The 14105-nt window shown below is 35.2% G+C and overlaps 2 protein-coding genes across 2 annotated transcripts; one reads left to right on the top strand and one right to left on the bottom strand.

The window, feature by feature from the left end:
* The first annotated feature begins 885 nt into the window (after nucleotides 1–885).
* Nucleotides 886–6977, top strand: LOC125855223 (uncharacterized). Its single transcript, XM_049534918.1, has 7 exons — nucleotides 886–1472; nucleotides 3484–3731; nucleotides 3955–4110; nucleotides 4238–4394; nucleotides 4937–5079; nucleotides 5174–5209; nucleotides 5863–6977. The coding sequence occupies exons 1-7, from the start codon at nucleotides 1397–1399 to the stop codon at nucleotides 6577–6579; spliced, it is 1533 nt and encodes a 510-aa protein (XP_049390875.1). The 5' UTR covers nucleotides 886–1396; the 3' UTR covers nucleotides 6580–6977.
* Nucleotides 6978–8127: 1150 nt separating this feature from the next.
* Nucleotides 8128–13391, bottom strand: LOC125855238 (short-chain dehydrogenase ptmH-like). The gene is made up of 3 exons (XM_049534942.1): nucleotides 12982–13391; nucleotides 11132–11291; nucleotides 8128–8682 (listed from the first exon to the last, which is right to left on the bottom strand). Exons 1-3 carry the CDS (start codon nucleotides 13316–13318, stop codon nucleotides 8346–8348), a joined length of 834 nt encoding a protein of 277 aa, XP_049390899.1. The 5' UTR covers nucleotides 13319–13391; the 3' UTR covers nucleotides 8128–8345.
* Between the last annotated feature and the right edge of the window lie 714 nt (nucleotides 13392–14105).

The raw sequence follows: 14105 nt of genomic DNA, 5'->3' as shown, positions 1-14105 counted from the left end.
TAAACTTTCTCTAACCCATAATAGTTATCTTGATATTGATGGTTTAGATTTATTTTTTGAATTAAAAGTGTTAATAGAAATAATTCAAGTAGAAGATATTGATCTAAAGAAAGTATTCAATCAAATAAAAAGACTTGATTCTTTTCAAAATACACACATTACTTACAGAATAGTGTTAATAGTTCATGTAATTTGCCTCGGCCGAAAGAAGTTTTTCGAAACTAAAGTTGATTAAATCTTATTTAAGATCAACAATGTCTCAAGAGAGATTAAATGTATTAGTTATACCATCCATTGAAAAAGAATTATTAAAACAAATCGATTATAAAATAGTAACTAATGACTTCGCATCTAAAAAAGCTAGAAAAGTAGATTTTAAACTAAAGTATTTATGATGAAAAAAATAAAATATTAGGGCCCCTCTCTTAAGTTTCGCTTTAGGTCCCCAATCTTGTTGAGTCGGCCCTGCAAACAATCCCCTCATTTTAGCTCTTATTTCTCTAGATTTTCTTTTATCTAGTGTGATTTATATAAATTATAAAATACATTATATTTGTATCATATTTCTCTACATAATTCCTTAACAAACGCTTTCACTTTTGATATTTATTTATTCTGTAAATATTTGTACAATAAAATCAAATAATCAATACAATCCTACATAAAAATGATTTTATCCTAATTTTTTGTCCTAAAATAACGATTTTTTCCAATACGTGCACAATAATATATGAAAAAAAGAAAATCCATTTAAAGAAAAATAATAATTAAAAAAAAAAAATAGATGGCAAGACAATTAACATAGCAGAAAAATAATGTAGACTGCTAGAAGGCTAAAAATGTGAATATTTATACAAATAGATTGTTGAAATCCAGAAAAGGTCAAAATAAGAAAAATTAAGAATCACTTTGTCTTTCTTCCCTCCTTTCTCTTCTTATATATACGTTTTGTTTTGTTCATTCACTCTGTATCACAACGCCCAAAAATCTCTTCTTTGGGGTTCTTTTCAGTCTTTTTTCGTGATGGGGTTCCCCAATTCTAAACCTTCTTGAAACAAAACCCCATTCTTGGCTTTGTTTCATTCTTGAGATTTGCTAATCTTGATTTGTGGTTTTTGATTGAAAGTTCAAAACTTTATTAGTTTTGGGGGTTGTTTCTAGGGTTTTTCTTTACTTGTTCAAATGGAATTTACCAAAATTTTGAGCATTTGTTTTCAGTTTTGAATCAGCATTTGCTCAATTGGATGGTTTTAGGATAACCCCTTTTGATTTCTTGGATTAAAGATTGAAACTTTGTTCGAATTCTTTGTTTCCATCAGTTGTTTTGCTTGCTTTGTTGTTGTTTTTAGGTTCTGAATTGATTTCATCAACTTTTTTGGTGAAGAGGGAAGGTAGGATGAATAGTGTTTTGAATGAGCAGACTCTTGCAGACAAGCTTTCAAAGCTTAACACCACTCAGCAGTGCATTGAAAGTAAGAATCTTTTTCTTTTTTTTTCTTTTTTTGAATTTGCTATGTTTACCCCATTAATGGAAATGTTTGTTGGAACTCAGTTTCTGATGTCTCTTTTAGATCTTGGTAGTTGTTTCATTGTGAATTGACAGAATTGAGTAAGGACTTGTACCTCCAGTTGAATCTGACTAGTACTTGTAGTTGTTCATACAGAATTTTGTATAGGGATAGATGGTCTATCAATCTTCCCTGTTTAGATTAGTTTTTGATCTACTAATCTTATTAGTTTCACAGATGGTATTTGATTTGTGTGTTTACTTGTAAATGTATACTAAATTTACTTGATTGTCTTATTTTTTCGTATTGAGAATCAACTTGGCCAGTTTGTGGAGTTCAATTGGATTTAGATAATGTAGACCTAAACAATAAAGACCTACTACAAGTTGAATATGTTTAATTCCATAAGAATGATTTATTTATTTTTTGGAAAATTGTTACTCAAATATCCTTTAGTTTAACTTTGAAGAAGTAATTAAGATACCAATTTAGCACTGAGGATGCACGTTTTAGGAAAAAAGGTGAAGATGGAAAATTCCTGCCCTTTCGTCCTCTATGTTTGATCTAGAAAGAAGTAATGCTGGTGCTGCATACGTACATCTCATGTTTGCCAGTGTCCATTGAGATCAGTGACATTTGCTTTACCTAACTGACGTTGATGTGTGCTTCATTTACTTCAATCATGCTGAGATTTTGCTTCAGCTTGTATTTTGTTCTTGACAAGCTCCACATTTTAGAGCATTAACCAAAGTGTTACTAAGAAGATACTTGTTTCTGTATCATTTGTTGATATAGTTTGGACGTGTATAAATGAAAACTCAAGACTTGGTAGAATCTGAATGATGTTTAATTAGGACTTGTCGAGGTGTGAACAAGTTAACTTGGATACCACCATTATCAAAAAGAAAAGAGTGGTGACTGTCCTTATAAACTGTTTCTTTTTTGGTCATTATCGTTATACATAGCCTTGAACCCTACTTTTGGCGATCTAGGTGCATTCTCTGTATACATACATCAAGTACTTCTATGTACTTTATGGTATTTTGGCATTTGCAAATTTAAGTTATCTCATTTAATCTTTTAGGGAAGTTTTCATTGTATTTCTTAAATCTTAGGGGTAACTGCTTGTTACTTTTCATACCAACTCTCATCTTGCCTTTACAAATTAACTGATTCCCACCTCCCCTCCATATAAAGAAAAACAATTCATTCCTCTCTCCCACTCCATCTTGTTAGAATAAGATTGCATTTCTCCTATCTGAGGTCCACAAGTAGATTAAAGTAGAAGGTTGGGTCTTCAAACCTACTTTTAACTTACAAACAAATGGAGCTAATCTTTTACTCCTCCTATCCAAATTTATATGACATACTTCTTTAGCCTATCCCAGAAAAAGAATGTCACGCTTTCTTATTTTGTAACAATTTATCTTTAAACTTCTCATTTTACCTAAAGATATGATTTATAGCCACACAAATGTCTGTCTTGTTTTAGACCATAAGTTTTAAAAGTAATTCTCTTTTTATTAAACTACGTGCCCAATCAAACAGTACCACATAAATCGGGGCGGAGGGAGTAGTAAATTTGTCCATACTGATGATTGCTATGTATATTTAAATTTTGGGGCTTACATATGAAGTTCAAGCCTTCTCACTTGCAGTTTGAACTCTTCTTGCTCTCATTTGAGGAATGCACAACTAGCAAACTAAACCAAAAGGGCGTATCTTTCCATTCACATGTGTTAATACATACCAGATAATGTCTCCCTTTTGTCTTGTTCTCTACCATCTTGTGGCTTTTCTGTTTTCATTTTGCTTCCATTTATAAATCCTTAGTTGCATATTGGCTTTGAACCTTATAAGATCATCACTTGGAGTGATACTTGGGGAACATTTCTTTTGCTTCTCTATCTGGTACTTTGCATCCCAATTCATACTTTTTTTCCTTTAACATTGTTTGTCTTGGTTTTTAATGCAGCATTGTCCCATTGGTGCATTTTCCACCAAGATAAAGCAGAGCTGGTTGTTACAACATGGGGTAAACAGTTCCACAGTTCCGAAATGACTAAGAAAGTCCCTTTACTGTACCTTGCCAATGACATCCTGCAAAACAGCAAGCGTAAAGGAAATGAGTTTGTCACCGAGTTTTGGAAGGTTCTTCCTTCAGCACTCAAGGAGATTGTCGGAAAAGGCGATGAACATGGAAATAATGTAGTTTCCAGATTGGTATGCTTCTTGCCATTTTGCTTCTGAACTTTTGGCCCCCATACCCTAGCTTATGTAGGGACAGGGCACAGCACAAAACGCAAAATTTCAGCCTACTTTTACTCTTGTTTTTCAGTGTCTGATCAACCTGTTGCTCGGAAATTATTGAGATAGTTTGACTGTCTGTTTCGGTAAAAAAAAAGAAGATATAGTAGTTTGACACTCTTGCTGAAATGGTTTGTAGGTTAAAATATGGGAAGAAAGGAAGGTTTTTGGATCTCGAACACAGAGCCTAAAAGATATAATGCTTGGAGAAGAGCTGCCACCACCACTGGAGTTTGGAAGAAAGCGAAGTCGTTCTGTCAGAATAGTTAAAAGGGACACGCGGTCCATAAGAACGGTGAGCATCGGTCCAAAAACGGTGACATGTTCCTCATAAAGCATTTTTGTTTGTATCCACTGATTACTTAATTGCTTTATCTTGCTTTCTGTATTACTTCTTGTTCTTAACACTGCTTTGTAACCAGAAATTGACCGTTGGAGGAACAGCTGAAAAAATAGTGTCAGCATTGCACTTGGTAGTCAGTGAGCATTCTACTGAAGATGAAGAAATGAGCAAATGCAAGTCTGCTGTTCACCATGTGCGAAAGATGGAAAAGGATGTTGACATGGCCCTTGCAAGAGGTAATCTAGTTCTCTATTGGAATGCAAAATTAACACGTCTGCATGGATTGCTCATTATGTTGACAATGAGCTTAGTACACCTCAATATCTATAAAAAGGGTGGATGATGAAGATATACTGAAGCCTGTGATTTAGTGATAATCAATAATTGAAATAACAATGGTTGATTCTCAATCCAAGAGAGTGAAAAAAATATCATTTTTGCATAACTTTTACAGATAAAAAGGAATAAAATCATGCCTCCTAGGGGATCTGGTGTTTGAGGTAATGGGTGTAACAGCATGGAGAATTCGGGTTCGAATACCAGCTGGCATACTTGGTTGGCACCTATCTGCCCCAGCCTTTTGGACCGGATACCATAGAAACCTGTACTTTCCTGCTGTATAGGCAAGTTGGCCCGAACACCAATGAGATTAATAGAATTACATGGCTGAGATCTTGACAGAATGATAGATTAGACATCTCTTTATGGTCCTTTTTCCCAAACTTTGTTACTTGTAAATTACAATTGGGAATTAAGAGCATATTATCTTGTGTTGCAGCAAAACATCCAAAACGAAAAACCTTGTCCAAAGAACTGGAGGAGGAAGAAAGGATGTTGAAACAATCCATTGAGAAACTAAAAGTTGTTGAGACCAATAGATTGACCCTTGTTTCACAGTTAAGGGAAGCATTAATTGAACAGGTAAGTAATAAATGCATCTTTTCAATCTTCCTATTCTTTTGGCATAAATGGTACTGTACTTATCGTCCATCTCATTGTCTCTTAATTTTGTCAGGAATCTGAACTAGAGAGCGTTCGGACTCAGATACAGGTTTTTTTCTCACTCATTAATTTTAAGCTTATTACTTTGTTTTCTTACACTGCTATTAGTTATATGCTCTATCCTTGTCCCTTTTTTGAGTTTGCGGATGGGGTGGGATGTTGGTGTTGTTGGACGGTAGAAAATAGAATTGGAGTGAAGGAAGACTTCAATATGTGATACAATGAGTGGGAAAGGGAGGTGTTGGGTTCCATGCTGCTTCTCGAACACCTCCCCAAATAATTGGAAATTGGGGAGAGATGTGTGAACATAGTATGAAAATCGATGTTATTGCCATTTCTTGTGTCCACACGGCAATTCTCTAGACGCATAGTGGCATAAGACATGTGGATAAGATGGAAATTTGGATATACTCGAATCTTGAGATATATAGAATTTTTGATAGAAAGTGAATTTTATCAGCTGAAGCCACTGAGTTGTCATACTGATACACTGACTGGCAGTCTGTCTGGACTTGCTTTACGATTTGGTTCTCTACCATGGAATGGTAATACAGTGGATGGGTTTGTATATCGTTCTGACCTTAGCTGAATGTTGCTTCTTCTTTCTGAGCATTCTAAATATTTAAGTGTGTTGCGTGATTTCTTAGTCAAAAGCACCAAGTTTATAATAATACAAACTAATTTTATCTATTGGATTTTCAGGTGGCAGAAGCACAGGCGGGGGAAGCCAGCAACATGCGAAAGTATCTGGATGATGAAGATTATGTGGGAGAAAGAAAGCCTTTGGGTACAACAACTACACCAGACATCTATGGAAAAGCAGGACAAACAAGCAAGAAGACAGCTGCAGCAATTGCAGCTGAGGTAGCTGACAAGCTTACAGCTTCTAGCTCCTCTCAGTATATCATGTCGTCCGTCCTCTCTACATTTGCTGCTGAGGCGGCAAAATCTGCTGGGCTTGCAAAACCTTCATCATATCTGGCCACCAACAGTTACATTTCACAACCAGAAAACACTCTATCTGATTCAAATGCTTTAATGTCAGCACAGTTACATAATCCTCCCCCAAGTAACCCTTATCAGTCCATGCTGGCTCCTCATCCCACAGTGCATCAGGGTCAGTATCATTCACTTACTAATCCAACATCCCAGCAGTATTTACAGCCATCAGCAGGAATGATGAGCCCTTATAGTTATGGGAGTATTGCTGCCTTGCCATCTGTACCACCTCCACCAGCACCTCCGTCGTATATGACTATGACACAGCAACCATTGTCGATGATGCAGCAGGGTGTAGCACAACAGCAACAAGCACCATTACCTCAACAACCTCCTCCCCCTCCTAATTTCCGTCCTGTCACCCCTGTCCAGCCTCCTGGAATGATGTACTATTCTCAACCATATCATTCACAACAATGAGAGAGGAGTACTCTTTTCAAGCTGACCATTACTTGTTGGTATCAGAAACAACAAATTTCTAGATGTGAACAATAGGAGGTTCTTTGGACAAATCATGAACCGACGCATAGTGTTATATACAGGGCAAGAGCAGCTGATAGTGCAGGTAATAGATTACCATTAGTGTTTATTTTTCCATCTTCAAGACAGTTTAGAAAATTCTGCGATGATAGTAGTCTTCATCCGATGTTGTTAGTGTTGATTTCTTCGGGATTCTTTCTGTTTTTCCTTTTCATCATACATGTAACATTAGCATGATGGCTGCTGAGAATTTTGTATTACTAGTTAAACAGGATAGAAGACCTAGGTTTTTCTGTCTCCCATAAACTTGGTAAATGAAATAGCCAGCTTTGTTTTCAGCACATTTCTGTTTTCGGTCCAAATGTCAGTTATGAAGTGCTAAGTCTAAGGGTGTGTTATGGAAGAAACTTTTTTCAGTTTTCTCATATTCGATAGTTCAAAAATTTTGAAAAAAAAAAAGTGTTTTTCTCTAGGAAAACAAGTGGCATTTTACACGTATTACGTCTTTTCCATCCTCCAACATGCCTTATCTTCACTCCATCCCCACCACCCCTTACCCCCCACACTCATCGCTATCATATACTATGTGTTTAGATTACATACAAATATTTTTTTTTCTTACATATTAAACACTATTTTTTGAGAAAACTTTTTCCTTTCGTACCGAACACACCCTAACTTGGATAACTCATTGTGCATTTGAGGGGTTTTAAGTAGTATCGTTGTTGCTATTTTTCCTACTTCAAATGTTTGTCACGATGCCTATAGTTTAATATTTAAAAGTATATAATACTAGTAAGTATCCGAGATTTCAAAGGAGGCATAAGTACGGGAGCTTGCTATTAGTCGTAGTATCGGTAGGTTTTGACAATTTGATTATAGTTTTATCTTGTTATGACTATTGTTTAGGATGATTTGTCAGGTTGCGTATAGAAATTTGCCATGATTATACTGCTTTGTACTAATCTTTCTTGAGTTAAGGATTTATCGAAAACTATATCTACTTTTAAAATAGCAGTAAGGTCTGTGCACCCCTTTCCTTTCAACAGACTCCACTTTATGGGATTATTATTGTCATTTAGCTACCTTAGTCTCGTAGATGTGAGTATAATGGATGAGACTTCTCCTCCCTTAATCATAGATCTCAGTTTTAAACCACCCTGGTTATGAAAAAAATTCTTAATAGGAAGTGCTACTCTTATAGGCTCTCCCTGACACAAATTCAAATTAGTCAAGTTATTGGGTACCGAATGAGGAAAAAAAAAAAAAAACTTTGATGTTGGTGTGAATTGCTTTCCATTAACCTAATGAGAGAAGCAAGCAGCTCCGGAGTTCATAAGGCTGAACTTGACTATTGCTTAAAAGAATTCTAGTATGAAAATGATGGCTGAGGTTCTGTTTTCTTATTATGTAAATGAAATATATTATTCATGTGGATGTCCACCCTGCATTACGAATAATTTGAAGGTAAAACTGGTTTAACCTGCCTGCCATCAAGAATTCAACAACAAAATAAGTGTCAATACATACAGGAGCTGCATTTGAAGGAAACACGATTTCTTTCACAATCCTGTGAGAGCACCGTATATTTCATTGATGCAACTCTTTATTTAATGGAGAACCAAGAAAAAACATTTGCTTATAAGGGACAGAAACCACACCTCACTGAGAAGTTAAAATGACGATACAAATCTAAGAATGCAGTATCAACACTTCATTCCTTTCCTGACAATGAAGTCTCTGATAAAAATTGGAAGATGGTACATGATTGCAGCAACAGTAGACAAATGGCCAATAGAAAACCAAGCTGGAGGTTTCTTCTTCAGCACCGCGTTCACGGTCCTCTTTGCAAATTCTTCTGCAGGAGTTGAATTTGGGCCTTGTGAGAACTGTGCTCGTGCCCGGATTGATTCTTCAAAATTCTTGTACAACTTCCACTCTGGCATTTGAGTGTAATTGGCAATGGCAGTGTCTCCAATGTGGGATGTCACAGCTCCAGGGACAACAGAGATGACATCAATGCCAAATGGCCTAAGTTCCAGTCTACAAATAGCGCATAGCAGAGCCATAAGGACTACAACATAAAAACGTACATATGCCATTCCAATGAGGAAAAATGTAAGTTAGTAGAAGTAATTGATCCGTACAGAAGCTTTGGTCATTGGAGTAAAGCAGCTTTGACAGGCATTACATGAACTCAACGTTGTCTGTCAGCTGTGGCATCAGGAAATGATAAAGACTTTTATTACCATCTAACCTATAGGTGGATGATAATAAGTTAGTTGAAGAAATGATCTGTTAGAAGAGGATACAATCCCAAGCATCTGAACATCAGCCAGCATATCACCACAAAAGCATATTACAAGTCTTTCAATAGCATAACACCTAATTTAAGACTTCCATTATAGAGGTGTCAAGTTCCAAACCCCTTGCCTGTAACAGCAGGAGGTTGGCCTATTGGGTTGAGCTTGTTGCACGGGGCTTGCCTAGTGCAGTTGACCTCAACTCTGTGGTTTGCAAGCTATTGCACAAGAGCGAGGTTTACCCTATGCACACCCAAAAGGATAGCGGCTGCGGGTTCACTTATCCAAAAAAATTTTATTTTTAAAAATAGCTCAACACCTAATCTTCTCTTACAACCTAGAGTTGGTATAAAAAGAATAACTTGGTGATTAATGAAGCATAGCCAACAACTAGCATCCTTTAATCACCGGCTTGCAGTAAGGTACATCAGCCAGTAACATCTGTGATGCTATATAAATAGACATCCTAAGTTTTGAGAGCTATAATACTAGTATCACTGCCTGGGATTGGGTATTCAAGCTGACGAGGCCTTACAGGTAGCTGCTATATAAGTGAACATTCTTATTTTGAGCTGGAACACCTTAATCTACCCAATAACTTTTTCAATTTGATCTTGTTTTTCCTTTTCGCCTTAACTGTCACATAATTAGAGAATAGAGATTCGCAATGGTAAGGTTTGAGTATGGTCATAGAACCCTCACTCTGCGCAGATCATTAAGCATCCCATTCACCAGCACCCTCTGGTTGATTGAGTGAACCTCTCTTACCTAGAAGATTTTTACAGTTATCTTTTTCCTAGATTTGCATTAATTTTCAAATTAAGCTAAGATTTTCCCAAAATTTAACATATGGACAATCTGAGACAGAGAAGAAATTTCAGATAACCAAAATGGTAATGATGGAGGCAGTAGCTGGAGATGGTAGAGGAGAAAGCAAGCAAATGAATGAGAAAGAAATCTTTTAGCTGAAGGAATGCACTAGAAAACTGTCGCAGGATTTTTGAGAAAAAGCCAACAGATAACCTTCTTCTGTTCCAAAATGAATAGCATATTTTGACTCGGCAAGTACATTAAGAAGAGAATTGAAAAGAGAAGACTTTGTAGCTAAGAGGTAAGATGTGAAGCTATATTTACATGGATTCTTCATTTGCCTTGGCATACTGGTATTGAAATGCTGGTGTCGGTTACTTTGTGCCAAGTCTTCGAAATATTTTTAGAAGTAATAATAAGTTACATGAAACCATAGCAGATACTTGAAGACATCTGTATCAGATATGTCCAGTAGCCAAATCCATGTAATCATAGATGATAGACCATGTTACACTTATATTTTTTAGTTAAAAATTTATTAAAGAGAAATTTGTATAAAGAGTTGCAAAAGTAACCAGAGGTAAGATTTTGTGATACATAAATTTTGTTGTAAGATCAACTCTTTTTCTTTGGAAACTGAAAATCATTATTGGGATAGAAGTAGAACAAAAAGGAAATGGGACATTCAACTTGGCAAGAGTGAAATTCATCTTTTGTTTTAGTTAGAAAACTTAAGAACTTGATACAATAGCCTAATCAACTTGCAACATTGTACACCACAAGTTCGAACAGTGCCTGCTTTTGTCACAAACTTGGTACTGATTAGGTGTACAGTCCAGACTGAACCTTCCTATTTTGAACTATATGACTTAGTATGTAGCCAAACATATGCTCAGCTGTGTGTGCTCTAAAAGCTACTCCAAGGAAAGATTTATTGACTACTAATTGGTATTACAAAAAGATGCTTACAAAGTTGGAATATTTGATCACAGGAGGAAAACAAGGCCAGAAAGCTAATTTGGTCTAAAAAATGAAGTTTGAACAGGTGATTTCTTATCCGGTGTAAAGGTAACACTACCGGAGCGAGAAAGTGGACATGTTCAAAGAAACTTTTCCGGCTGTCTGTACATCTTATGTAAAAAGCTGAATCATTCATCACAAGAGAATAACAAAGGCGAAGAATGTAGTGTCTCAAAGAGGTGAAATTAGAACAGGTAATACCCAAACAAATCTTATAAAAAAAATTAAGCAAATAACAATGGCACAATAAATAATGTAAAGTTTAAGAGTCAGTTTAGTAAAATTTATTTACAGAATTGCTAGCACTTCAACGAAGAATAAGCATCCAAAACAAAGTTAGTAATTGCATACAAACGTACCTCAAGGTATCAGTAAATGAATGTACAGCAGCTTTGGATGAACTATAAGCACCTGCCCATGGACCTGGAGACAAAGCACTACAACTTCCAACATTGACAATTTTCCCTTGTTTCCTGGATGCCATGTGCGGGACAACAGATTGAATTAACCTTATGGGACCTATGGAAATATAAAACAATGTCATAAACAAACACAAAAAAAGAAGCGAATAAAACTGCTGCCAGGGGAAAGTAAAAGAAAATAATAAAACAAAAGAAGTAAGAAAATGAGAGAAAAAATCATTTATTCCAGCTCCACCAGACTAAGATGGAAAATTAGTTATTTGGGAAAAGCAATGATTTCTTGTTATCAGGACAAAGAGTGTAGGATGTGAACACAGAAATATAAACCATGTGTAGTATAGGTTCAATCATTTTGCCAATATTTTTTTTCTAAAGAAGTTCAATCATCTTCTAACTCTCTTAGCATAATTTTAATTTATTACAACCATCATACATTGAAAACAAACTTTTCCCTTTGGTAGGTTCCAATAATGTGTTTACTTTCCCCAATAGAAAAGAATTCTAGCATGAACAACACTAAACATTCCCGACTTTACTTCTCAACAATTGTGACAATTCAAAGAAAATGTTAAATGTGCATTGGATATTTCCAACTTAACTGATAATGTCTCAAATGCAGGTTTATTTTTTAAAAAACACATAACAGGATGACAAAGAGCGTCGAAGATTACAGACAAGTGTCTAAAAGAATCGTGCATAATTCTATATTGAGAGACTTCATGTTACTAGTTCCAGAAGGAGGATATTAGAAGCAAGGAAATAGGGAATACTAAAAGATACAACACAATTAGTGAGAACAACACCAACAACAAGCTAATGATGTTAACGAGACACTCAATTATTCAGCATGCCACAACCAAATGGTTCAAGTGAATACAAAGATTACTGATTAACGGAAAAAATGACAGTTGCTTCGAAAGTTTGAATTTGGTTAGTTACAAAGTCATTTTTCATTCCTTGCAAAGTAGTAAACCAATAATGCTTTGAAAAAAATAAATTTTGAATTCCCTAAACGCGGTAGGAAGGAAAATGTATTGGTCAAATATTTTGAAGAACATTTTCTCTATGAAAATAAGCTCGTTGAAAATAAGGAAAATTAATTTCCTAATGAAAGTGGGAAAACAAGCTCTACTAATGACATTCCATATTAACTGTGTCCTTCCCTCCCTAGCTCCAAAACACACCTCATCCCATCATCCATACTCCTACCTCCTATAGTATTTGCCTAAACTATATACAAATGCTTTTAGGATAATGATTTTTGCTTACCTACCGAAAACAAACCCACTTATTTTCTAGAAAATATTTTTCAAGATAACACTTTCCTTCATACCAGACACATCCTAGATATTGGCCAAGTGGTTTGGAGGGTTCAAAATTCAAATCTTAGGCACTATATTTTTATTTTTCGAACCTCCTTAGTGAAAATCCTGAATTCATTGCACAGGTGAGTTGCCAACCAAACCATGGGGACCATATTGCTCTGTGGTCCAAATCAATCCAGTAAAACCAAGAGCTCAGCTTACCCATGGAGGCCCCACCAGCCTCCTGAGCTATCAAAATACGAGAGTGTAAGCTGGTTGTTCACACTGTTTAACCATTTATTGTTCTCACTTCTCATCAATTTAAAGAAAGAAAAATCACCCATCAAGAACTTCAATAAACAAAATTAACATATAAACACACACACACCAAGATCAATTGGCATAATAACAAACACTTGAACTACAATTTCAAGGGTGAAACATAAAGGGATATTGAAAGTTAAATAGTAATACGATGCATACCAAAAACATTGGTATTGAAGGTATGTTGAATAGAAGATAAAGGGAGTTCAGCAAGAGGCCCAACACACTGTACACCAGCGTTATTAACAAGAACATCAATTCGCCCAAATTTGTCAAGAACTTTTGTGAGTACATTGGTCACATTTTGTTCAGATAAAACATCAAGTTCTTGAAGAAAGAATCGTGGGTCGTTTTGGAAATCGGACATGGATGTAAGGGATCGAGCTGTAGCTACAACAAGGCAATTCTTAGCAGCAAAAGCTCGAGCTAGCTCATGCCCTATTCCGCCATTTGAGCAGCCAGTTATTAGAACTACTTCTCTGTTTTCCACCTCCATGACAGAGAGAGGTTTGGGGGTTTTCTCTGTAAAGAAGATTGGAATTTTGTCAGCTATGGAGATTGATGACAATAATATAGTTGTACGTAGCCTTCGCAGATTTGACTCTTTGATACCCTACTTTCGTGACATATAAGCTAGTATAATTTAATATATTAAATGGAAAATTTTAAAAAAAAAATTGAATGGAGCTTTCTCGAATGGTGATTACATAAATATGGGACTTGCACACCTCTATCTTTTTCAATTTTCATGATCCATGTTTAATTGAATACTCATTAATTTATTATACAAAAATTTCATTTGATCCAAAATTTTCAAAATAGCTTTTTTGTTTGAGTTAATTGTTTTTATTGATTATCATCCTAGTTTGAGACTCAATATAGTACTATGACTTTTCAATAACAGAGAAATCTTAAGAGAGAAAAAATCCAGGAATCAACAGATTTGCACCCACATATTATTTTATCAATCAATAACAAATTTGTTCTGATTCATGTGTTTTGAAAAGTTTATTTATTTATTTATTTATTTTTAATCTTTTTCAATAATCATCCATTTTCAATTTAATTTGCAAAAAAAAAGGTTCGTCTAAAGATATATTAATTATTATTTTTTTGAAATTATCCTTTTCTTTAATAGTTTTTTCAACTATCTTTGATTTTTTGAAAAAATTGAAGAGTAGCAAAGGAATAATATTGACAAATTGTCCTTTAATTATTGTTATTAACTACTCCTTCTAGTCTATAATAATTGATTTTTTAAAGCTTTTTTCCAACATTACGTT

The sequence above is a fragment of the Solanum stenotomum genome, chromosome 2 (genome assembly GCF_019186545.1).
Source record: "Solanum stenotomum isolate F172 chromosome 2, ASM1918654v1, whole genome shotgun sequence".
In the NCBI taxonomy this organism is placed as follows: Eukaryota; Viridiplantae; Streptophyta; class Magnoliopsida; order Solanales; family Solanaceae; genus Solanum; species Solanum stenotomum.
This window is presented reverse-complemented; position numbering and strand designations above follow the sequence as displayed.

What these genes read in the sequence shown, in the direction of transcription:
- LOC125855223 (XM_049534918.1), top strand. Translation starts at nt 1,397, where the DNA reads ATGAATAGTGTTTTGAATGAGCAGACTCTTGCAGACAAGCTTTCAAAG. An exon ending in CACTCAGCAGTGCATTGAAA is followed by an intron (nt 1,473 to 3,483) that starts GTAAGAATCTTT and finishes TTTTTAATGCAG; the next exon opens with CATTGTCCCATTGGTGCATT. An exon ending in TGACATGGCCCTTGCAAGAG is followed by an intron (nt 4,395 to 4,936) that starts GTAATCTAGTTC and finishes CTTGTGTTGCAG; the next exon opens with CAAAACATCCAAAACGAAAA.
- LOC125855238 (XM_049534942.1), bottom strand. Translation starts at nt 13,318, where the DNA reads ATGGAGGTGGAAAACAGAGAAGTAGTTCTAATAACTGGCTGCTCAAAT. An exon ending in CTTCAATACCAATGTTTTTG is followed by an intron (nt 11,292 to 12,981) that starts GTATGCATCGTA and finishes ATATTTCCATAG; the next exon opens with GTCCCATAAGGTTAATTCAA. An exon ending in TCATTTACTGATACCTTGAG is followed by an intron (nt 8,683 to 11,131) that starts GTACGTTTGTAT and finishes CGCTATTTGTAG; the next exon opens with ACTGGAACTTAGGCCATTTG.